Consider the following 26,333-nt stretch of genomic DNA (forward strand, 5'->3'; position numbering starts at 1 on the left):
TTTGTTCTCAATGTCTTATTTACTATTAATTTGATAATACCTGATTCATTACTTTTTTTCAAAAGTGTTATATAGACTTATGCTGTAAAAATACTCACTGGAGAAGGTCAACTCCTTGGATGTTACAAAGTTGGAATGCTTCAGATTCTGGGCCTAAGTTTTTTTGTATCATGACCTTTTTCTTAGTATGCTTATAGGTGATCATCTTCTCAGGAATCAACTTAGATTAACTACAACCACCAGTTGTCATTGTTGTTTTTCAGTTGCTCAGTCATGTCTGACTCTGCAGCCCTCTGGCCTGCAGCACGCCAGGCTTCCCTGTCCTTCACCATCTCCCAGAGTTTGCACAGACTCATGTCCATTGAGTTGATGATGCCATCCAACCATTTCATCCTCTGTCATCCCCTTCTCCTCCTGCCCTAAATCTTTCCTATCATCAGGGTCTACAACTACCAGACTGGCATATAAATCAAAATATGTTAGTTTCAAGTTGTAAACAGAACCATCATTGCTATTTTTTTTTTCTTTGTAAACTACCTCAGATGCTTCTTGGCTATGAAATACATATACATTAAGGAAATTAAAAGCTGTCAAGTAGATTCTACATCCCTGCAGCCTAAGCACTGCATTTTCACCCCATAGAAAAACTAACATGGGCAGTTAAATGAGGATTGGATGACTGACTGGTGATTGTGAAGTTGAATTGGATGGCTATAATGGCTGGTTTCATCCTAACCGTGATAATAAAGTTCATCCATCTCGACCAATTGAAGGATACTTATTCTGGTTCCCCAGTCTCTATTGCAGACACATTTTCCAATTTCATCTCCCTGAAGTCCTCTTCTCAGACACGAACACAGGCTTTGCCTGTCTGTAAATGTCAATCATTTCTACCAACTTCAGTTATCGTACGATTACATTTTGATTCTCCTAATTAGATTTTTTCACATTATAGCTTTTGCCTCAATTTCCTTGCTGTCAACTCTGTGTTCTGGGTTTAAGAAAATAGTTTATTGGCTAATTAATAGGATAAGTAACCCAAAAGGTAGTGATGTATCTCATTTGAAATACATCAAATTAAGTAGGAGTGCTTAGCTACAAATGGTCAGAGATCCTTGGACTACTTATGCTGGTGCCATTGAACTTAGTATTTATGGCAAAAATGTAGCAACTCCTACTAGTTATTAATTGGAATGCTGAGGTGAGGCCTGTACTATTGTGCGAGTCAGAGAATACATTCTAGTATCCTAGAAGAGAATTTAATTGTCTCCTAGGAGAAAGAACATATTTGATAGGCTCCATGCTTGAGCCTACCCTTGTGAAACCATTGGCTCTTAAATTTTGAGTTCCTAGAAGCTTTTGAGGTAATTTTAATTTATTCTTAAAATTCTTAGGTCCAAATCACATCTCTAGAAATTTTTAAACGTATGAAGTAAAATTTTCCTTAAAAAGAGAAACATTAAAAAGTACATGCTTGTTGGGGAATTGAGTTGCTTATATTCTTGGTTTATAAAAAATATATGATACATATTCATGCTTTCTTTGTATGTGGCTCATTGCATTATCACTGCAGAATATTATCATTTTAGGAATCACTGTTATTTCATATTTTGATAGCCACTTTAAATATAATAGAACTTTGATTTTTCCAAGAGCTGTACTTTGTATCCGTGACCCTAATTGTTCACTTCTTTTTATTATAGGAGCCTATGGAGTTGTACTTAAATGCAGACATAAGGCAAGTACATGGTTTTTAAAAAGAAAATATCTGTGTATGTTTAACATTTTTGAAACTAATGTAGTATTCTGTGCATGTGGGCATATAATTAAAACTGTCTGTGATGATGGTGATGGTTAATGAAGAATTAATATGGGAACCTGAAAAAAGAGACTACTTTGGGTAAGCTTTATCACGATTAGATAGCCGTTAGTTCTTTATACTCATGTGCTATTTTTTTCAACTCACCTATATGTAGATGGAAAGCTGCCTAATGGGAAGAGAGAAAAGGTGGTAGAGAAGAAATCAGAGTAGTGGCAGATTTAATTTATGTCCAAGAACTTAAGAGCAAGGAGGAGTTTCAAGCAGTCAGTATTTTTCTTGTATAACCAGTAACTTAGATTGCTTATTGGGTCAGAATCCAGATATTGAAGAGTAGTGGATAGGTGTTTGGTTATGAAATAAGGCTTGAAGTAATAGTGTATGATTATGACTCTTAGCTGTTGTTGGTCACCCTTGAACAGCCTTGAAATGAATCTTATTATATAGATTCTTTGACTATGGTTAATAATCACCAGTTATTCAGGGAGGTTATTTCAAGTTTCCACAAGTGTTGCTGTGTTGAGCATGTTTTACTCAGACTACCTTCAACCTGGCAAGTGTTGAAGCTGTAACAGTTTCAGACATTAGGTTAAATATTTTTCTATTATGGTATAACTAGTCTGAATGTTAATATCTGGCCTCATACTATTTTGTGCATAATTTGTTAATACCAAGGTTTAAATTTTTTGATATGTAGTGATATGATTTATGTTTGAGATGAGCTTAACAATTTAGTTTGAGCCATTTAAACTCCCAAATCTGTTACAACACACATAAAGATGATGTAATTTTTATGTTTGCTTTTTCTTTCCTACTGTACAAAATATTACTTAACATTTTGAATTTAAGGCTTCGTGACAGCTGATGTATTTTGGATTTTACATCACATATCTCTTTAATTCAAAGAATTTTCTATTCTTGAAATTGGGTATTTGAATTATTTCATGTTGATAATAGTTATCTGAAGACGTCTGCCAATAAATCTTTAAAAAATTATTTTAATACTATTGGCTCTTGATTCAGGATGACTAAGAATTTAAAATAATAAACATAGTCAAATTTAGCCCCTTAAATTTCTAATTAAGAAATATCACTGCAGTTTGGAATTAAACAAATAGAAAACTGTCTAGTGAAGTGCTATGCTTTTAGGGAGGTGCCTTGAGTTAAATTTAGGAAACTTTAAAAATATTCTTGGATAGATACTACTCAGGAGAAATAGGTTATTAGGGTCCAAATTAAATTTGAGTCTTTCATGAACATAATACCCCTTTTTGTATACTGTGGCTCTGTTGATACAACATAGCCAAGGGAAGCTTCAGTTCTTAGTCTTACTCCTTGAATTTTAAAACCCAGGGATTTCTGATACATAATGGCACATCTTCCAACAGTATCTTCTCTCGGTTGTTACACTTCTTCCTGTGACCTTCCTCCCTGTACTTTCATCTAGTTTACTCATTTGTTAAGACATGCTTGCTAACTGTACCTGGTTCGCATATGCACACTATTAGTGCTGGCAAGATGGGCTCAGAGTGAGACTGGAAGAGAACTAGTGTCACTGCTCTTGGGAAACCACCTCTAAATGTGAACTCTGATTCCTTTGTCCATGTGCAGGGCATTTTGAGTTCTAAGGATGAATAAACCATAGTTTTCTTGCCCTTGTATATCTTATGGTCTATCTGAAGAGTTAGAAGAATGCATATATTTTTTTAAGAACACACATGTGAGATTGCTGCAAATGAGATTGCATCTTTAAAAAAAACTACCTCTTTTTACTGCCCCTCACTAAATGAGGGACTCACAGACAAGCTTTCTGAGTATTGTTGTTTTTTCCTTTCATGCACCAAAAAAGATACCACTGGATGGAAAATTTGAAGCATAAATTAGTGTCTATCTCAGAGTAATATAGAAATTTTTCTAGAATTTGCAGTTGTTTCATCATTAGACTTCTTATAGTATAACCTTTTTTCAGCTAGAATCAGTCCTTCAAATCTTTCCCCGGCTATCCAAAAATAGAAGATTTGATGCTTCCAATAAGATTTACCCTTTCGGATCAAGCAAATGGATATCTATGAAATCTCACAGTATAGTTTAAAAAAAAAAGGATATAAACCTCTCTTTGGTGCCTAGTATGTGTAAAGTGATCATGCCCATATATTTTCCATACTTTCAAAATTTTTAATAAAATGCTTATAAAAATGTATAAATCAGGTTGGTTGTGATTACTTACACAGGTATGTGTGATTGCTTGTGCATAAATTGGATCTCTTTTTGAGAAGCTTGGCTATGGTTGTATGTATAGTTAAATAATTTCTAGTGTATGGTGTATTTCAACAGGTATGAAAGAAAGTCACTGTTTTAATCTGTGTTATGTTGCAAGCAATTTAGAGGCCATGTTTATAAACAGATAATCTTGTCTTTTGTGAACATAATATAATATTGGGCTTTTCCAGGCCAAAGATCAGTTCTTAATTTACTGAAATAAATGCTACCCAATTAAAAAAGAAAAATGTAATTGTACTCTCTTTTTGACAGCTTCTGTTATCTTTATATGAACACTCTTAGCAATGACTGTTAAGCTGTTTATGGGGATTTATGATTTTACTCGCATTTGGAAAAAGTTCTGACTTGGACCTTTACCCTACAAATGTACGTTGCTTATTTTCTTTTTATATGTGTGTCTGCTTTGAAGTGCCCAAGAGAGGGGAGGTATGTTTTAGAGCACACTTTTCTTCACAGAAGCCCCAAGAGGTCATCTTCATAACAAAGTGGGGAGAATGGAATGGAGTTGAAATAGGGAGATGTGATTAGAACTTGAGACAAGAGAGAGGATAGCTGGAGATTGATGCTAATTGAGTCTAGGACACGGAAGTGCTGATTCATGTAGTTCATTTGCTATGGCTGTAGTTGACTTATGAGAAATTTTTGTTTGTTTTGAAGTAGTGGGTGTATATGCTCTTGAATAACTAGTTATAAAAGCTGTGAATAATCCAGTATTGGCTTACAGCCTGTAAGTATTAAATGATAAACTTGACTTAAATTAGAGAAAGTGAAAGTGAAGTGGCTCAGTCATGTCCAACTCTTTGTGACCCCATGGACTGTAGCCCGCCAGGCTCCTCCATCCATGGAATTTTCTAGGCAAGGGTACTGGAGTGGGTTGCCATTTCCTTCTCCAGGGGATCTTCCCGACCCAGGGATCGAACCAGGGTCTCCCGCACTGCAAGTAGACGCTTTACCATCTGAGCCACCTGGGAACCAAATAGGAAAGACACTGAAGAGAGCTTTTGCAGTGTAGTGGGTTCCCGTGGAGGAATTAAAGGTGATCCCAAGGATTGGTGGTAAACTGGAAAAGCATTGGTATCGTTTTACCTGATTGGAAAACTTAGAAAGGCTGTATAAGTTTGAAGGGAAAGATGAATTTGGCTTTCATAATAAAGAGTAAAATGTCAGCAGGGTACCAAACCTGATATTAGTAAATACCACATATTGAGCATCTACTGTATGTGGTAGGTAGGCAGTCTATTTGATGTTTTACATTTAATCCCCCCACTCTCCATCCCGACTTTATAAATAAGAAAACTGAGTCAGAGAGAGGCTGTGTGAGCCAAGATTATGCAGCTAATAAGGGGCAAAACCAGGGTTTGATCTGACTCCAGAAATAGCTTCCTTGTGCCTGGGATGAAACTGAAATGATATGAACCTTCCAAGAGGGAGAGCAGAGCAGAGTGAAAGATGTGTTTAAATGATCTTACTTAAAGGAGAAGGAGCAGACCTCTTGCAAGCAAGGAAAAAATATTTTTTTAAGTGGCATTCACTAATAGTATAAAAATCTCATAAAAAGATCCATGATGATAAGGATTGAGAGGTGAGAAAATCCATTTCATTTAACAATGCCATTTATTAATGACTTCTCTAAGTCAAATGATACATTAATGCCAAATAGCAAGAGGTTAAGGAGAGAGTAGATAGAGAAGATCTGGATTGCGTCATTCTTCTCTTGTGAGAGTTCAGAAATTGAGATTGAGAGTAGTAGGAAAAATAGCTTTGATTAAATATTTTCTAGTTCAGTTCAGTCGCTTAGTCATGTCCGACTCTTTGCGACCCCATGAACCACAGCACGCCAGGCCTCCCTGTCCATCACCAACTCCTGGAGTTCACTCAAACTCATGTCCATCGAGTTGGTGATGCCATCAAGCCATCTCATTCTCTGCCGTCCCCGTCTCCTCCTACCCCCAATCCCTCCTAGCATCAGACTCTTTTCCAGTGAGTCAACTCATCGCATGAGGTGGCCAAAGTATTGGAGTTTCAGCTTTAGCATAAGTCCTTCCAACACCCAGGATTGATCTATTTTAGAATGGACTGGTCCTTGCAATCCAAGGGACTCTTAAGAGTCTTCTCCAACACCACAGTTCAAAAGCATCAATTCTTTGGCGATCAGCTTTCTTCACAGTCCAACTCTCACATCCATACGTGACCACGGGAAAAACCATAGCCTTGACTAGACGGACCTTGGTTGGCAAAGTAATGTCTCTGCTTTTTAATATGTTATCGAGGCTGGTCATAATTTCCTTCCAAGGATCCATATTTCCCCTATGGAAAGGCATTCTTTGGATATTTGTTATTGCTTAATAGTCATAAATTTAGCTTTTGTTATAAGCCTTGATTTTTAGCAAGCAATATGCTGTTTTGAATCAGTGATTCCATTTTTCTTTTTCACATTAATTTTGTTTTTCTACCAAAAAACTGAGTGATTTGTTACTTTTTAAAAAAATCAAACTGTTTTAAGAAGATGTTTGAGGAAAAGTCAATGAACCATTATCAATTTAACAAATTATTTATAGTTGCCATCTAAAACCATAGTTATTCTCTACTGGAACAAAATAAACTTTTCAGGTTTTTTTCCCCACATTAAATAAAGCAAATGTTTTTCTTTAATTTTTAGTCAACCATGAGAAACAGAATATATGGGATTAATTATGTTAATTACTTTGTCATTTTATTCCTCCTTAAATAAAAGTAACATGTGGGTTCTTTTGTGTGCAAAATTTCTAGCATTTGAAGAAGATTATAGAGAGACTTGGGGTTTCTCATAAAGATTATAAGCAGCTGGAAATATTTCAGTATTAATTGATTATCATAATTTTTTTAAATAATTGCACTCTGAAATTATGTGAATTTACTGCAGGTTATGAAGATTAATGAGATGTCAGCGTTAAACTGGACTTCAGGTCAGGAACAAAGATAGTAGGAATCAGTAATGGGGGAAAACATCTGCCTCTTCTTACACAGGCACTCATGTAGAAAAGATACTTCTGTGTGGTTTCCTTTCTTGACTGGGTTTTTGTTGCTGATCCAGTTAATTGTAGAACAGTCTCTGGAACAGGACAAAAGTGTCATCAAAATTGTACTTCTTTGTACTATAATATTTTATATTTTCTGCTAGTCTTTTGATAAAGGAAAAATTACCCATGTTTCTGTTGTCTTATTTTTAGTAAAACAAATAATGACTCCTGTCAATTTCCAGATGAGTCTGACTTTAGGGAAACAAAAGAATCTGGGACTTTTGTAGGTTTCCTGGTTGCATTTATCCTTTTCATCTTAATCTAGATGATAAAATCCTAATCTGGATTTTATTTTTTGTTTGCTCTTAGTAAATGAGATAAGAGAATGGTCATATTGGAACTAGCCCCACTACTAGCTCTGCATGCATTGTCTACACAGAAGACTTTACGTCATTCATCCTTCTTATAGTGACTCAGTTCCTAAATGCTCATCCCTCCTCCCATCCACAGCCCCCCAATCTAGAGGATGAGTTGGCTGGAGCACAAGGTGGACTTTAAAGTTCCCTTTTCTGCCAGTCATAAAAGCATAATTATTCCCTTCTGTAAGAGAACTTTCTTTCTATACCTTCTTAAGATGAGTAGTTTCATTAGTCTTTGATAAATGTCTATGCTTAAGGGATTTAACTTGTTCTTTAATGTGACTTTAAAGCTTCAGGGACCAAAAAATGAGTGTCAGTCATTTTTCTACACAAGCCCAAAATATATAGACATTGGCAGTATAAGAAAAGTAGCTGATCAACAAATGCCCATATAGTGGATACTTTTAAATAGCTCATAACTCTTGATGAGTTGTTGAAATCAGTAACTCGAAAGTAGTACATGGGGATCTATTTTTATATAAAAATAACCCACCCCTGAATATTAGAAGCTATAGTTCATATTCTACAGTGCTTTTGAGCTTTACTATTTCTTAATTTAAAGGTTAAAAAATGTTTGTTCCCTATGTTAAAGTATTTTAATTTTTTTTTAAAAAAAGCTTTCTACTTCTTCTACTTAAAGCACTGTGTTCGAGGCATGGTATTGTAAAGTAAAATTCAACCAAATATCTTTTTAGGAAAAATCTATTGAGTGCCTGTGGGCCAAATCTGGCCTGTCACTTATTTTATGGAACCTAGCCACGTTCATTCATTTATGTTTTTTCCATGGATGCTTTTGCACTAAAATGACAAAAGTAGTTTCAACAGAGACCATATGACATACAAAGTCTAAAATAGTGTATTTATTTTGTGACTCTTCCTGAACAGAAGTTTGCTGACTGTCATGCTGAGCAAGCCCTAACTAGAAGAATACAGTGGAAGCAGAACAGTGGCCTCAGTGGACCAACAATCTCAGTTTCTGTTTGTCTCTTTGCCCTTGGAGTCTGAGGAATAGAATTAATAACGTGTGGAACTTCCACTGAAAATTATTTTTCCCTTGAGCTGAGCTTGAGTAAATCTTTTGGCTGGTTAAGTAGGAAGTTTTATATTGGTTCCCTCTTTCACGATCAAGAATCAGAATGGAGAATTGGACTTTCTAGGAACCGGGCTGGGCATACAGAGACACATGCAGTCTATTCACTCTGTGTTTCATCACTGGCCTGAATAGCTCTCTTTTCATTCAGAGGTGAATACAAAGAAGAAAACAGTCTTCACTGAGACTATGAAAGGTAACTTGAGTTCATGAGAAGGACATTCTTACAAGTATGAAGAGGAAAATTCTCTAGAAGCAAAGAAACTTGAGATAACTTCCTAATATTGTATAATTCAAGTGAGCATAAATGAGAAGAAGCGATAGTAATAATCTCTGTTTCAAGTATCTCTTAACTTCCAGGCATTGTGCAGGGCTTGGTGTTTTATTTTCATTACTCTTTAGATCCTCATAACAGTTATAAAAGTTAGAATTACCTTCCTTTAAAGTGGAGGAAACTGGTGCTCAAATAGGTTAATTTCCTAAAAGCCATACAAGTTAGTAGGTGCTTGCTGCTGCTGCTGCTAAGTCACTTCAGTCATGTCCGACTCTGTGTGACCCCATAGACGGAAGCCCACCAGGCTCCCCCGTCCCTGGGATTCTCCAGGCAAGAACACTGGGGTGGGCTGCCATTTCCTTCTCCAATGTGTGAAAGTGAAAAGTGAAGTCGTGTCCGACCCTTAGCAACCCCACAGACTGCAGCCTACCAGGCTCCTCCGTCCATGGGATTTTCTAGGCAAGAGTACTGGAGTGGCTTGCCATTGCCTTCTCCGAGTAGGTGCTTGAGCCAGGAAGTAAACCACATAGGCCCTTATATTTTTTAATTGACATACAGTTGATTTACAGTGTTGTGACCTTTTAAAAAAAATGAAAGTAAAATTCACATAATATAAAACCAATCATTTTAAAGTGTACAGCTCAGTAGCATTCAGTACATTCACAATATCGTACAATCACTACCTCTATCAAGTTTCAAAACACTTTATCACCCCCTAGGAAAACCCTATACCCATTAAGTACTCACTTGTTTCTCACTTTATCTGTCTCTGGCAAACACAAATCTGCTTTCTGTCTCTATAGATTTACCTATTCTGGATATTTCATATAAGGGGAATCACATACAATTTGTAGCTATTTGAATTTGACTTCTTTCACTTAGTGTAATGTTTTTGAGATTCATCCATGTAGCCTGTATTGTTACTTCATTCCCTTTTTTTTATGACTGAGTAATATTCTGTTGTATGGCCATACCACTTTTGTTTATCCATTTATCTGTAGATGAACGTTTAGGTTGTTTTCACCTTTTGATTATTGTGAATAGTGTTGCTGTGAAGTTTTGTGATCGAGTTTTGTTTGAGTCCTGGTTTTCAGTTCTTTTGGGTTATATACCAAGAAGTGAAAATGCTGGGTAATATGAGAATTCTGTGTTTAACATTTTTGAGGAATCACGTAACTTTTCTACAGTGGCTGTACCACTTTACATTTCTGCCAGCACTGTCCAAAGGTTCCAGTTTCTCCACATCTTTGCCAATACGTGTTTCCTTACTATTATTATTATTTTTACTGCAGCCATCCTAGTCTATAGCGGTGTCACATTATGGTTTTGATTTGCATGACACTAATGATTGGTGATGTTGGACATCTTTTCATGTGCTCTTGGCTGTTTGTAAGTCTTTGGAGAAATGTCAAGTCCTTGACCCATTTTTGATTAGGTTATTTCGACCATTTGTTGAAAGGACTTCTGTCTCCATTGGATTGTCACTGCTTAATTATCGAAGATCAGCTGTGTTTGTGTTGAGTCTGTTTTGGGATCTGTGTTTTGTTTCATTGATCTATATGTCTGTTCTTCACCAATATTATACTCTCTTGATTTCCTGCAGCTTTACAATAAGTCTTAAAGTCAGGTAGTGTCAGTCTTTCAATTTTGTTGTTCTTTTCCAATATTGTATTGGCTATGCCAGGTCTTTTTCCTTTTTCTGTATTATCTTTTAAATCAGTTTGTTGATATCCACAAAATAGCTTGCTTGGATTGGGATCACATTAAATCTGTAGATTGAGTTGAGAATTGACATCTTAACAATATTGTGTCTTCTAATCAATGAGTACAGAATATCTCTGCATTTGATTTTTCTCATTTTAATTTTTCAACAGGGTTTAGTTTTTTACATGCATATATTATAATTGTTTTGTTAGATTTATTGCTAAGTATTTTTTTTCTTTTGGTGATGATACAGATGGTATTATTTTTAATTTTTTGAAAAACATTATTTATTTTTGGCTGTGCTAGGTTTTTGCTGCACTCGCGCTTTCTCTAGTTGTGATGAGCAGGGGCTACCCTTTGTTATGGTGCACAGGCTTCTTGTTGCGGTGGCCTCTCTTGTTGGGAGCACAGGCTCTAGGCTCGAGAGCTCATTAATTGTGGCTTGTGGACCCATCGTGTATACTCTGTTGGTGTGGTGCACGGGCTTTAGTTGCCTACGGCATGTGGAATCTTCCTGGGCCAGGGATCAAACTTGTGTCCCCTGCATTCGCAGGCAGATTCTTATCCACTGTACCACCAAGGAAGTCCTGTTTTTAATTTTTAAAAACCAGTTCATTGCTGGTATATAGGAAAGCAATTGACTTTGTATATTAGCGTTGTATCATATGACCTTGCTCAGTTTAGTTCAGTTCAGTTGCTCAGTCGTGTCCGACTCTTTGCGACCCCATGAATCACAGCACACCAGGCCTCCCTGTCCATCACCAACTCCCGGAGTTCACTCAAATTCATGTCCATCGAGTCGGTGATGCCATCCAGCCATCTCATTCTCTGTCGTCCCCGTCTCCTCCCACCCCCAAATCCCTCCTAGCATCAGATTCTTTTGCCAGTGAGTCAACTCGACGCATGAGGTGGCCAAAGTATTGGAGTTTCAGCTTTAGCATCAGTCCTTCCAATGAACACCCAGGATTCATCTCCTCTAGAATGGACTGGTTGGATCTCCTTGCAGTCCAAGGGACTCTTAAGAGTCTTCTCCAGCACCACAGTTCAAAAGCATCAATTTTTTGGCGATCAGCTTTCTTCACAGTCCAACTCTCACATCCATACATGACCACGGGAAAAACCATAGCCTTGACTAGATGGACCTTGGTTGGCAAAGTAATGTCTCTGCTTTTTAATATACTACCAAGGTTGGTCATAACTTTCCTTCCAAGGAGTAAGCGTCTTTTAATTTCCTGGCTGCAATCAGCATCTTCAGTGATTTTGGAGCCCAAAAAAATAAAGTCTGACACTGTTTCCACTGTTTCCCCATCTATTTGCCATGAAGTGATGGGACCAGATGCCATGATCTTTGTTTTCTGAATGTTGAGCTTCAAGCCAACTTTTTCACTCTCCTCTTTCACTTTCATCAAGAGGCTTTTGAGTTCCTCTTCACTTTCTGCCATAAGGGTGGTGTCATCTGCATATCTGAGGTTATTGATATTTCTCCCAGCAATCTTGATTCCAGCTTGTGCTTCTTCCAGCCCAGCGTTCCTCATGATGTACTCTGCATATAAATTAAATAAGCAGGGTGACAATATACAACCTTGACGTACTCCTTTTCCTATTAGGAACCAGTCTGTTGTTCCATGTCCAGTTCTAACTGTTGCTTCCTGACCTGGATACAGGTTTCTCAAGAGGCAGGTCTGGTGGCCTGGTATTCCCATCTCTTTCAGGATGTTCCACAGTTTATTGTGATCCACACAGTCAAAGGCTTTGGCATAGTCAATGAAGCAGAAATAGATGTTTTTCTGGAACTCTCTCGCTTTCTCCATGATCCAGCAGATGTTGGCAATTTAATCTCTGGTGCCTCTGCCTTTTCTAAAACCTGCTTGAACATCTGGAAGTTCACGGTTCACATATTGCTGAAGCCTGGCTTGGAGAATTTTGAGCATGACTTTACTAGCGTGTGAGATGAGTGCAATTGTGCGGTAGTTTGAGCATTCTTTGGCATTCCCTTTCTTTGGGATTGGAATGAAGACTGACCTTTTCCAGTTCTGTGGCCACTGCTGAGTTTTCCAAATTTGCTGCCATATTGAGTGCAGCACTTTCACAGCATCATTTTTCAGGATTTGAAATAGCTCAATTGGAATTCCATCACCTCCACTAGCTTTGTTCGTAGTGATGGTCTCTAAGGCCCACTTGACTTCACATTCCAAGATGTCTGGCTTCAGGTGAGTGATCACGCCATTGTGATTATCTTCGTCGTGAAGCTCTTTTTTGTACAGTTCTTCTGTGTATTCTTGCCACCTCTTCTTAATATCTTCTGCTTCTGTTATGTCCATACATTGACCTTGCTAGAATTGCTTATTAGTTTCAGCGGTTTTTTTTTTTTTTTGGTGGGGGGTAGATTCTTTAGGATTTTCTTTATAATCAAATCATATCATCTGCAAACAAAATAGTTTTATTTCTTCTTTCCCAATCTGTATACCTTTTCTTTCCTTTCCTTGTTCTGTATTAGTTATAAATTCCAGTACAGTGTTTAATACAAATGGTGAGAAGAGACATCTTGTCTTTTTCTGAGCTTAGTGGGAAGGTATGCAGTTTCTCACCGTTAAATATGATGTTTTCAGCTTGTAGGGTTTTTTTTTAGATATTCTTTATCAAGTTGAGGAAGTTCTCTCTAAGATTGCTAAGAGTATTTATCATGAATGGGTATTGGGTTTTGTCAAATGCTTTTCTACATCACTTGATATAATCATGTGGTTTTACTTTCATCTGTTGATTATGAATTAATTTTAGGATGTTGAACCAGCCTTGCACATCTGAGATAAATCCCACTTGGTTGAGATGTGTATTTCTTTTTGTACGTTGCTGAATTTGACTTGATAATATTGGTTGCAGATTTCTATGTCTAGTCCATGTGGGTGAAAGTGAAAGTTACTCAGTCCTGTCCAACTCTTTGCGACCCCATGGACTATACAGTCCATGCAATTCTCCAGGCCAGAATACTGGAGTGGGTAGCTATTCCCTTCTCCAGGGGGTCTTCCCAACCCAGGGATCGAACCCAGGTCTCCCACATTGCAGGCAAATTCTTTACCAGCTGAGCCACAAGGGAAGCCCCTAGTTCATATAATTTGCCTTTTAATGTCTTTATCTGGTTTCAGGATTGGTAATACCCTAATGTGGCCTCATAGAGTTCTCTTTGAAGTGTTTTTCTACTTTTGTTTTCTGGAAGAGATTGCAAAGAATTTCTTCCTTTCATAGACATAGGCCTATTCACATCATCTATTATTTTTCCTTGTATAAATGTTGATAGTTTGTTTCTTTCAAGGAATTGGTTCACTTATCTAAGTTATCAAATATGTAGATGTAGATTTGTTTATAATATTCCTTTATTATCCTTTTAATGTCCATGTGATTTGTAGTGATGACTCTTCTTTCATTTCTGTTAATAATTTGTGTCTTCTCTTTTTTTTGGTTCTTGTCAAAGGCTTATCAATTTTATCAGTGTTTTCAAAGAACCATCTGTTGTCTCCACTGGTTTTTCACTGTTGAGTTCCTGTTTTCAATTTTGATTATTGCTATAATTTTTACTGTTCTATTCTCTTATCCACTTGCTTTAGTCTTAAGTTGTCCTTCTTTGCCTTATTTCCTAAGGTAAAAGCTTAGGTTATCAATTTTAAGCCTGTTTTCTTTTAGAATATATGTATACAATACTATAAACTTTTCTCTAAGTCCTGCTTTTGCTGCATTATATAGATTTTGATTTTCATTTAGTTAAAAATATTTTTTAAATCCTCTTTAGATTTATTCTTTGACTTATGTATATTTAGAAGTATATTGTTTAATAGTTAAATATTTTAAGATTTTCCAGCTATCTTTTTGTTACTTATTTCTAGTTTAATTCTGTTGTGGTGTGAGAGTATACTTTGTATGATTTTTGTTCTTTGAATTTTGTGAAGTTGTGTTTTGTGGTGCAGAATTTGGTCTATATTGATGAATATTCCGTGTGACTTGAGAATAATATGTATTCTGCTGTTGTTGGATGAAGTGTTACAGAAATAGCAAGTAGATCTGGTTGATTGATGGTGCTATTCAATTCACCTATCTTTATTTGTTTTATTCTTTTTTTTTGGCCTGCTGGATCTGTCAGTTACCTAATGGGGGTATTGAAGTATCCAACTATAATAGTGGATTTGTTTATTTCTCTTTGCAGTTCTGTCTTTTGCCTCATATATTTTGATGCTTGTTTGGTGCATACATATTAAGGATTGTTGTGCCTTCTTGGGGAGTATATCATTTTCTAATGCCCCTCTTTATCCTGTTAATTTTTCTTGTTCTAAAGTCTTTGTCTGAAACTGATATAGCTACTTCAGCTTTCTTTTGATTAGTATTACAATAACAGGGTATATCTTTCTTCATCCTTTTGCTTTATATTTATATTTAATGTGAGTTTAATGTATCTTTATATTTAATGTGAGTTTTAAAAATCTACTCTGACAGTACTTTTTAATTGGTGTATTTAGGCTATTCACAATAAAGTGAGTATTATATATATATACTTGGATTAATATGAACCATGTTTATTACTTTTCTATTTGTTATACTCCTTTTTCTAAGATCAATAATTGGTCCCCTTTTTCTGCCTTCCCTGATTTCAGTTGACCATTTGCTATGATTCTATTTTCTCTCCTCTCAGCATATCCAGTATATTTCTTTTTAAAAAGGTTTTTAGTTGTTGCTCTAGAGTTTACAGTGTATATTTACAACTTGTCTAAGTCTACTGTCAGATAACTCTTAATCTGCCTTTCAGATAGTAGAGGTACCTTTCATTTTACATATCCATTTGCTATAATCAGCAAATACGCTATTACTATTATTACTTAGAAGAGTAGGAAATGGCTGCCTACTCCAGTATTCTTGCTTGGAGAATCCCATGGACAGAGGAGTCTGATGGACTTCTGTCCATGGGGTTGAAAAGAGTAGGACACAACTGAGCTTGCACACACATTGTTACTTAGAACAATTATCTATTAAGAATAAGAAAAATAGATTTTTTAAACTTCATTTATGCCTTCTCCAATGATTTCTTTCCTTCTTTCTTTGTGTGGATCTGACTTTCTGATCTATGTCGTTTTCTTTCTCTGAAGAACTTTCAAAAACAGTTTCTACTGGGCAGGTCCACTAGTGACAAATTCCATCAGTTTTTGTTTATCTGAGAAAGTATTTCTCCTTCACTTTTGAAGGATAATTTCACTGAATGCTTTCTAGATTCGTTTATTGTTTTTCTTTCACCACTAAATATTTCACTTTCTGAATTCTGAGAAGTCAAATGTACTTCTTACCCTTGTTTTCTATAAGTAAGGTTTTTTCCCCCCTCTGACTTCTTTCATAATTTTCTCTTTGCATTTGATTTTCTGTAGTTTGAATACAGTATGTTTAGGTGTAGAGTTTTCAGGTATTTATCTTACTTGGTGTGCTTTGAGCTTCTTGGATATATCATTTGGTGTCTTTGATTTGGAAGACATTGATTTTGTCAGATTCTCAGCAGTTATTCGTTCAAATAGTTCTCTTTTGTCTCATTCTTCTTCTGGTATTTCAGTGACACCTTTTGTAATTGTCACATAGTTCTTGGATATTCTTTTCTCCTTTAAAAAAAATTGTTTTTTCTGTTTGCATTTTAGTTTGGGAAACTTCTCTGACATATCTTTAAACTCACTGATTGCTTCCTTGGCTGTGTCCAGTCTACTGCTGAGTCCATTAAAAGTATTATTCATTTTTGTTATGGTGTTTTTGATTGTTAGCATTTCAATTTTTCCTTAAAGTTGTATATTCTTACATTAGTCATCTGTTCTTGAATGTTGTCTCCCTTTTCCATTCAAGCATTATGATAGTAATGGTAGTTGTTATCTGAAATTATTCCTGGTAATCCCCAAATCTGTGACCAGTCTAAGTCTTGTTCTGATGCTGGCTTAATCTCCTCAGTGTTTTCCCTTGCCTTTTAGCATACTTTTTACTGTTTACTAAGAGCCAGGTAGGACATATTGGATAATAGAAACAGAGGTAAATAGGCCCATAGTGTAAGGTTTCATGTTAATTTGGGTAGGAGTTAGGCTGTGTTTAATGTTAAATGTGTATATGCCAGAGGCTTCAGTTTCCTCTAGTTTCTTTATTTTTAAAATTTTACTTCCCCGTTATCTTCAGGTTTCCCTAAGAAGTCCTTTTTAAATAGAATCTGTTTCTTGCAACTCTTTCTGTTGTTATCTGTTGTTATTGTACTGGCACTTTGGTGACGTGGTGGTAGAATGTGGGGAAGGGGAAGTGTTTTATGATCTTAGAACCAAATGTTAGTCTTTTGGTGGGCCTGAGCCCTGGACTGCAACCTTCTTCCTTTTAGGTGAAACAAGGCTAGAGGTATGCAGATGACACCACCCTTATGGCAGAAAGTGAAGAAGAACTAAAGAGCCTTTTGATGAAAGTGAAAGAGGAGAGTGAAAATGTTGGCTTAAAGCTCAACATTCAGAAAACTAAGACCATGGCATATGGTCCCATCACTTCATGGGAAATAGATGGGGAAACAGTGGCTGACTTTATTTTGGGGGGCTCCAGAATCATTGCAGAGGGTGACTGCAGCCATGAAATTAAAAGACACTTGCTCCTTGGAAGGAAAGTTATGACCAACCTAGACAGCATATTAAAAAGCAGAGACATTACTTTGCCAACAAAGGTCCATCTAGTCAAGGCTATGGTTTTTCCAGTAGTCATGTATGGATGTGAGAGTTGGACTATAAAGAAAGCTGAGCGCCGAAGAATTGATGCTTTTGAACTCTGGTGTTGGAGAAGACTCTTGAGAGTCCCTTGGACTGCAAGGAGATCCAACCAGTCCATCCTAAAGGAGATCAGTCCTGGGTGTTCATTGGAAGGACCGATGCTGAAGCTGAAACTCCAATACTTTGGCTACCTGATGTGAAAAGCTAACTAATTTGAAAAGACCCTGATGCTGGGAAAGATTGAGGGCAGGAGGGGAAGGGGACGACAGAGGATGAGATGGTTGGATGGCATTACTGACTCAGTGGACATGAGTTTGGGTGAACTCTGGGAGTTGGTGATGGACAGGGAGGCCTGGCGTGCTGCAGTCCATGGGGTCGCAAAGAGTGGTACACGACTGAGCGACTGAATTGAACTGAGGCTAGAGGAGTCTGTATTTGGCTAATTCTCCCACTCCCAGGACAGTATAAAAGGCTTGGGTAAGTTTTCCCTTGGAATGTTGGCCTTTGTTAAGGAGAACCTTCTAGGCTTATTTCAAAACTGTTACCTTTCCCATGGGTGCATTTCAAAATGATTACTTCTCTCTTCCTCTTACCCAAAAGGGGAGGAGATTGTTGTTGGATCTTTACACTCAGAACTTGGTAAGGTTCCTGCAGGTAAAGCCATTAGAATATAGAGGCTTTCCTAAGATTGGGCCTCCAAGAGTTCTTATGCATAATCTTTTGTCAAAATTACAATTTAAATTTTCTTACTAGTGTATTACTCCAACACCTTCTGTTCCAGGTAAGCTGATCTTGGATGTGATTCTCTGCATTTGCCTGTCTCTCCAGATTTCAGTAGTTCAGTTTGTCCTGTGTCCTCAATTCTCTGATAAGTCTAATAAGAGTTGTTGGTTGGCAGTTTATTTGGATTTTTTCTTGTAAGGATAGGAATGACAATACCCAAGCACTTTATGTATTGGAGCTAAAACCTAAAGTTTTATATTTGTATTTTCAAATTGGAAACACGTTGTCCAGTTTTAAAATAATGTTCAACAAGAGGCTTTTAACTTCCGTATGAGCCATTTGCTTAGCTAGATGACTCATTCTCAGTTATTTTCATCCCTTTGAATCTCCAATCTGTGTATTTTAAAAGAGCTTAGTAAGAACTTTTTCAGAGCCAAAGATTTGTAAAAGTTAAGAACTTCATGTCGTTCTAGAAAATTCCCAATAACTTCATCCTAAATTAACTAGAATTTTTTATTTTTTGCACCTGCTCCCACCCCTTCTATAAAGGGGTTTGTTTTATCAGATACCTTCTATGCTGCTGCTGCTGCTAAGTCACTTCAGTCGTGTCTGACTCTGTGTGACCCCATAGACGGAAGCCCACCAGGCTCCCCTGTCCCTGGGATTCTCCAGGCAAGAACACTGGAGTGGGTTGCCATTTCCTTCTCCAATGTGTGAAAGTGAAAAGTGAAGTTGCTCAGTTGTGTCCGACCCTTAGCGACCCCACGGACTGCAGCCTACCAGGCTCCTCCATCCATGGGATTTTCTAGGCAAGAGTACTGGAGTGGCTTGCCATTGCCTTCTCCGATATCTTCTATAAACCATGCTAAACTAGTTTCAGGGATTACTTTCTTTAACCTTCATTTGTTGTTTCTTTACCCCACTTGTTTTTGAAGAAGTAACTCAGTTTTTGAAAGCATTTTGAAATCTTTGGAACTAAGCATTAGTTAAATTTGAAAAACTAATGAGAATAAATGACCAACTTTTATGCTGTGAATGGTCTATTTTCAATTAACCTTGAAGAATGTATTAATTTTGAACTATACATCTTGGTGATTTTAGCTTAATAGGATTACTTCCAGAGTCTGCCTGATAGAGGACAGTTTGGCTAAAATATATTATTTAAGCAATTGAGAAAGCACTGGGTATGCTTTTAAATCTTATAATTTGATTAATTGCTAAAACATTACATTTTGGGAGGCTTCAGTTCTTATCCTTAGAGAACAGTTGTAACCAACATTGAGTGGTTGACATTGTAAAATGCATTAACCTTGCACCCCTTCTTAGGTTTCATTTTAAGTTTTATTTTTTTCACTGAATATACTGTGAGGAACAGCTGTTAAACCAAGAAACAAGTAAGCTGCATGGTATTTAAGATTGCTCATTAATTGGCAGATTGTGTTTACTTTAAGAAATATTTTCCTCTTTCAATTTTCTTAACTGTTTGAAATGAACATTTACCTTCGGGAATAATTTCTTAATTAATTTTTTAAAGAGGGAGAATTAAAATATAAATATTATGAACGTTATGTTAATATACTAAATAATTTCAGTTCAGTTCAGTTGCTTAGTTGTGTCCAACTTTTTGTGACCCCATGGACTGCAGCACGCCAGGCCTCCCTGTCCATCACCGACTCCCAGAGCTTGCTCAAACTCATGTCCATTGAGTCGGTGATGCCATCCAACCAGCTCATCCTCCATCGTCCTCTTCTTCTCCAGCCTTCAATCTTTCCCAGCATCAAGGTCTTTTTAAATGAGTCAGTTCTTCACATCAGGTAGCCAAAGTATTGGAGTTTCAGCTTCAGCATCAGTCCTTCCACTGAATATTCAGGACTGATTTGCTTAAGGATTGACTGGTTGGATCTCCTTGCAGTCCAAGGGACTCTCAAGAGTCTTCTCCAACACCAGAGTTCAAAAGCATCAATTCTTCGGCGCTCAGCTTTCTTTATAGTCCAACTCTCACATCCATACATGACTACTGGAAAAACCATAGCCTTGACTAGATGGACCTTTGTTGGCAAAGTAATGTCTCTGCTTTTTAATATGCTGTCTAGGTTGGTCATAACTTTCCTTCCAAGGAGCAAGTGTCTTTTAATTTCATGGCTGCAGTCACCCTCTGCAGTGATTTTGGAGCCCAAAAATAAAGTTTGTTTTGAAAATGATGAGGCAGTGCTATGTTGAAATAATTTGGTTGAAAATAATTGTTTGCTATGTGATAATCAGTTAACTGTGGTCCTTCATTTTAAGGTAAGATCTGTTTGTTTGGCATGTTCTGAATTAGAGGCAGAAACTTCTCCCTAGACTTTTTCTTCAGAGACATTACTTATAAAGAAAGAGGACTGTCAGGAGGACGTGGAGAAAGAATACAAAGTCTTCAGTAGTGGCTCGGCAGGTGTATGCTGTGCCCCATGCAGGTTCCACCTACTCACAGCACTTTGTTGGGTGGTATCAGAATTGCTGCTCCTGAAATTTTTTTAAAAGCTCTTGATATATTAAAACACTATCTTAGAAGAGACCAGGAAGAATGAACACAGTGTGTCAGTATTGTAGTCTTTACAAAAAAGCTTCCATGTGCTAACAATTGAAAGGAAGATAATGGTCCACATTTAGTAGATAAGTATTTAAATTGAGGCCCCTGTTGGCAGAGACCTGACTTCAGTTCCCAGATGAGGGGAGAGTAGCAGCTTCTCTTTTTGGTTCTGATCTTGCTGGTCTACTCTCTGCTGACTGGAATGGCAGCTATCGTTGTAAAATGCCCCTTTATGTACCACAGCATTCAGGACCACAGCACTGGTACAGATTGCCTTCCCCTCTCCAGAGACTCTCAGGATCAGACCCATGATTCCTGACATCTTTTGACACCACCAAAATTCACTGGTCACCCATTACCCAGAACCCTTGTCTCTGTACTGATTTGTATATCCCTCAATTGCATCCTGTTTCCTCCCCCAAGTGCCATTACTACTTTCTCTGATGGCCTCAGTCTTGCCCCGGACTCACGGTGTGATTTGACTTTATGCCTCTGGGATTCTCTGCTGATGCCTGAGGTAACCTCCTTTGTCATATTCTGCTACCTATGTCTACTACCTGGTAACCATACTGCCTGCCTTTGAGCTCCTTGAGTACAGTGAGTCCTTCCCTCTTCAGATTTTTGCTGCTGCTTTATACGCAGCAGTTTTTCCAGTCTTCTTGGCCGACTCTATACATTCTGATCTGGATTTCGTTGTGTTTTGTTTCCTATTGACACTTACTTAAATTTGCACTTGTATATTCATTTACTAAACCTTTTTCATTGATTCTAAGTATACATTTCCCCCCCCAATTCTGAAATTGGGGCACATCTTACCTTGGATTCCCTGATTGCTTTCTGAATGGTAAATAAAATAATGATTCATCTTACAGTCAATTAATTATAAATAAAATAATGATTTATCTTACAGTCAATTAATTGTGATAATCAATAAAATACTGTGATTTTGCTGATCTGTTCCCCCTAGTTGATTGTGAGCTCTGAAGGACTCATAGTAGGAACCAGTGCCCATTACCATACGTGACACCTGCTAGGCACTCCATAAATAATGCTGGGATGAATATCATCATCTGGAGATGATGGCCCGATACATTTGAAAATGAATCAGCCAATATATGCATGTCAATTTTTAATTCAGTTTTTGTGCTTGAGTTTTAATCTTTGAAGATTGCTTTATTCTGGAATTGGAGATATTTAAATGTGTCTATTTTGTTCCCCTGTTTATGAAACTTGTCACATTATTGATATATGTACATTCTTATTTAAGAATATTTACTCACCATGTATGGAAAATGAATCCACATAAGCTGTTGTCAGATATCAGCAATTGCCTTTTGTTAAGGGAAAGAATGAGGAAGGTACCAAAGAGTAGCAGACTTGTAAGCTTTAGACAGTTCTGAGTGCTTTTTCATTTCACTTCATCCTCTGAGGAGTGCAGTTGCTTGGCATACCTACTTCGCTTTTAAGGGGAAGAACAGCAAACAGGCAGCATGAGTTACTAGAGTGCTTTAGGCCAGCTCCTTGACAGGGCTCACAGCTAGAGGGAAGGCATGGCTCTCAGTCCTTTGCGTTTTCAGAATCCTTCTACTGGGAACATGTTGCAGTTGAGTCAGCCTGACATGATGAGTAGTTTGCCTTTAGTTGTAATGCTGGGCAACCTGGTTATGAAAACGTCTGCTATGATAAGTCCTTCTCAATCTCTCACATGCATTTCTGAGTCCCGCAGATCATATTTGCATCTGTCCCCACACTCTTGTACCTAGTCCGTGTGTCCTGTGTGATGCAAAAGGAGGACAAGTTGAATAAGAAAGAGGAGGAACTCAAAGTTGCCCAAACCAATGGTGCCATTGTAGAGATGCCCTTAGAGGAAATTGAAATCAGGAAGTTCAAGTATGGCCTTGAAGAACACGGCAAGGTGAAAATGGTGGGAGTGGAGGCTTGCTGTAAACCTATACCATCTCCATCTTCTTCAGGTCTGTCTTTGAGGTGACTTTCCTGCTGATCCAGTGGTACATCTAGGGATTCAACCTGAATGTGGTTTACACTTGCAAATGAGACCCCTGCTGCATCAGGTGGATTGCTTCCTCTCTCGCCCCACAGAGAAAAGCATCTTCATCTACTTAATGCTGCTGGTTTCCTTGATGTCTCTTGCCTTGAATATCACTGATCTTTTCTCTGTCTTATTCAGGAGCATTAAAGACCATTTGAAGGATCCAGAGAGTGAGCCTTTCCTCTGGTCTGCCAAGCCCCTCCAGTGGCTCCTCATCAACTATTCCTCTTTCCACCATGTTTCCTCACAGGCATGAACTGGTTCCCAAAGACAGAAACAGTTCTTTCTGCCACAGTTACAGCAGACAAGGAAGTGAGCCAAACCTTGCCAATTACAGCGCATAGCAAGTTTAAATGGGACAGGCAGGAAGCACTGTCTCTAACGTACATAAACTTCTGATTTCCCTGATAACAAGCATAACTCCAAAAAATATCTAGCTACTGGACACTGGCCATTGTAGACAAGCAGCCGTTCTGCCGAGCTAGCAGACATGCCAGCAGCAGTATAAATTACCTAGAGATCTAGACAGGTGGTTGAAAGCATTACAATTCTGCTCACTTGTTAAAGAAAAGGAAGGTGCAATAGACAGTGTACTTTTGTTTCAGTGGAGGTGGTACTCAACGACCTCATTGACAAAGCTTAGCAGATACAAAGGCATTAGACTAGTTCTTTCGAGATGTTGGGGATAGGAGGATGGAGAGAGGGGAATTAACAGAGGTACATGTTGGTATTTAAAGTCATTGACTCAAAGAACTTGCATTTTTATAAGTAAAAGTTGTACTAGGTGATGCATAAGTAAGGCCTTTTTCTCCCTGTATTCCCCTAGAATAGTTCAGTGTATGTGAAACTGATAGATATTTGCCACGTATTGGTATAAACAGATGCAGTATAAACTCATGAACATATATTTTAAAATCATACACACAGGGTTCAAATTTTAGCTTTTCTCATGAATTTTTTTGGTAAGGGTCAAAATTATATTTACATTACATAATTTCTACCATAAACGTAAAGCACTATTTTTCATTAAGTACCCCCAACCCGCAGTGTATCCTATTTAGATACTAATTCTGTTCATTATAATGTTTTCTCTTTTGTAGAAAGATGGCACAGATGATTTCCTTTTTCTGAAATGTAATCGTTGATGCTTGAATGATAGAATTTTAATTCTATAAACAGTACTTATTAATGTGAGAAACTTAAATGCTTACAGCTGGACTATTAAGTGTTCTTACATGAATTTTTCAATAACTGATAGTTCTTGCCTTCATCCAACTTAATAAACAGTATTTTGGAACTTATATTCTTTTGAGTTTGGCAGTCTGTCTTTTGGGGTGACCAGCATTTTTGATATTTATACTAAGATTTTATTTGGCATCCAAGAGAAGTTGAAAGATGTTTGAGTATTTTCAGTGTAACTAATTTGTTTGAAATATATACCACAGAAATGCTGCAGTCCATGAGTTGCAAAGAGTCGGACACGACTGAGCAACTGAACTGAACTGATGGATGATTGGTGAAAATGCTGAATTTAATGCATTATTCTTACATGACAGCTACATAAGAAGTTTTGTACAATGAAAAGCCCTAATTTTGTTTAACATTTCACATTGAACTATTGTCATGTTCAGCTTTACTGCACGCAATGTAGACCTAGCCCATCATATGTTCTACAGAGTGTTCTTTGTTCAGTAAACTGTTAAGAGAGCAATCTGCATGACTGCTTTCTTTGAGAGCTTCTGGCTGCACTGATCTTTTTGAATTCTTCCTTGGTACATCTTCATCTAAGCAGAATACGCTAGAACAGATTTTTTGAAATGGAATTGTGGAGACTGTGTTAGAGAAGGTTTTAGTATTTGCTTTTTAAATTATATGTAGCAGCATCATACATAAACTTACTACTTTCAGATGTGCAAAAATTATAGCTTCTTTGTTTTTCTTTTAACTGATCTACTTTTCGTCAGAAGCTTCCTCCTACCTGACAGGGCACCAGGGGAAGGCAGAGTTGGGGACAACATTAAACTTGCCAATCCATCTGACTGCATCTTGCTCTGACAGTCTCATTTGGAAAACCCATTCGCTTGGTTCAGTCAAGAGTCTTTCAGATTTCCTTCTCACAAAACCTTTCTTGAGGAAGAATCACTATTATGTTCTAATGGGGTGTGTGCTTCTATAGGAGACTGTAAAACTTATGAAACCTTGGAATCAGATTGAACTTGGCCACCCTCACTTCCTATTTCACATTCATTTTCATATATTGCTGACTTGATTTTCTTTAATTTTTTCTCTTGAGATAATTATAGGTTCACATGCAATTATAAGAAATAATAGATTTCATATATCCTTCAACTAATTTCTCCCAATAGTAGTATCTTACATGATTATAGCAGAACATCATAACCGGAAAACTGACATTGATATAATCCAGGGATCATATTCAGATTTCACCAATTTTACTTGCACTAGTGTGTATGTGGTATGTGTGCTTGTGTGTACAGGTTCTATCACTTGTGTAGACTCGTGTGGCCACCACAGTCAAGATAGAAGACAGTGTTTTTTAACCAGGATTCCTTATGCAGTCTTTTCATAGACACAGCTACATCCCGACATAGCTACAGCCCTCCTTTCCCCTCTACCTATCCCCTGGCAACCACTAATATGTTCATCCCTATAATTTTGTCATTTCAAGAATGCTATTTAAATGGAATGATATAGTATATAACCTTTTGAGATTGGCCTTTTTCACTCAGCATGACTCCCTTGAGAACAATCCAGGTTTTTTGTGTGAACCAATAATTTGTTCTTTTTTATTGCTGAGTAGTCTTCCGTCTAAGGGGTCACACAGAGTCGGACACGACTGAAGTGACTCAGCAGCAGCAGCAGCAGCAGTATTCCATATAGTGGAGGTATCCTGGTTTTTTTAACCTATTGAAGGACCTTCAGGTTTTTTCTAGTTTTTGGCTATTACAAATAAAACTGCTATGAAGAGTCATGTACAGGATTTTTGTGAACATGAGGTTTCATTTCCCTGGAATAAATGCTGAAAAGTATAATTTCTGAGTTATATGCTAAATGAGTGTATAGTTTTGTGAGAAACTACTGGTGTACTCTTTTTTTCCAGAGTGTTTCTCTTCCCATCAGCAATGTATGACTGCTCTCATTCTCCATGTGCTCACCAACCTTTGGTATTATTACTATTTTTTATTTAGCCATTCTAATAAGTATATAGGTGATCTCATTGTAGTTTAAATTTGCGTTTCTGTAATGGCTAATCATGTTGAGCATCTTTTCGTGTTCTTGTTTGACATTTCTATATTCAGTTCAGTTCAATCACTCAGTCATGTCCAACTCTTTGCAACCCCATGAACCTCAGTACGCCAGGCCTCCCTGTCCATCACCAACTCCCGGAGTTCACTCAAACTCATGTCCATCGAGTCAGTGATGCCATCCAACCATCTCATCCTCTGCCGTCCCCTTCTTCTCCTGCCCTCAATCTTTCCCAGCATCAGTGTCTTTTCAAATGAGTCAGCTCTCCGCATCAGGTGACCAAAGTAGTGGAGTTTCAGCTTCAACATCAGTCCCTCCAATGAACACCCAGGACTGATCTCTATATTCTCTTCAGTGAAATATCTGTTATTCGTCCATTTTCTAGTTGAA

General features: G+C 37.4%; 1 protein-coding gene and 1 pseudogene across 3 annotated transcripts in view; both read left to right on the forward strand.

The window, feature by feature from the left end:
• CDKL5 (cyclin dependent kinase like 5) overlaps window positions 1-26,333 on the forward strand; it is a 181,999-nt gene that overhangs the window by 65,697 nt on the left and 89,969 nt on the right. For all 3 annotated transcript variants that reach the window (XM_055437908.2, XM_088833609.1, XM_055437909.2), the window contains one exon: window positions 1,704-1,738. In XM_055437908.2, the coding sequence (XP_055293883.2) occupies window positions 1,704-1,738 (35 nt within the window). The remainder of the gene's footprint in view (window positions 1-1,703; window positions 1,739-26,333) is intronic.
• LOC148773233 (gap junction alpha-1 protein-like) lies at window positions 1,845-26,268 on the forward strand (annotated as a pseudogene).

The sequence above is a fragment of the Moschus berezovskii genome, chromosome X (genome assembly GCF_049115385.1).
Source record: "Moschus berezovskii isolate FMDL1 chromosome X, NW_MosBer_1.0, whole genome shotgun sequence".
NCBI classification, from domain to species: domain Eukaryota; kingdom Metazoa; phylum Chordata; class Mammalia; order Artiodactyla; family Moschidae; genus Moschus; species Moschus berezovskii.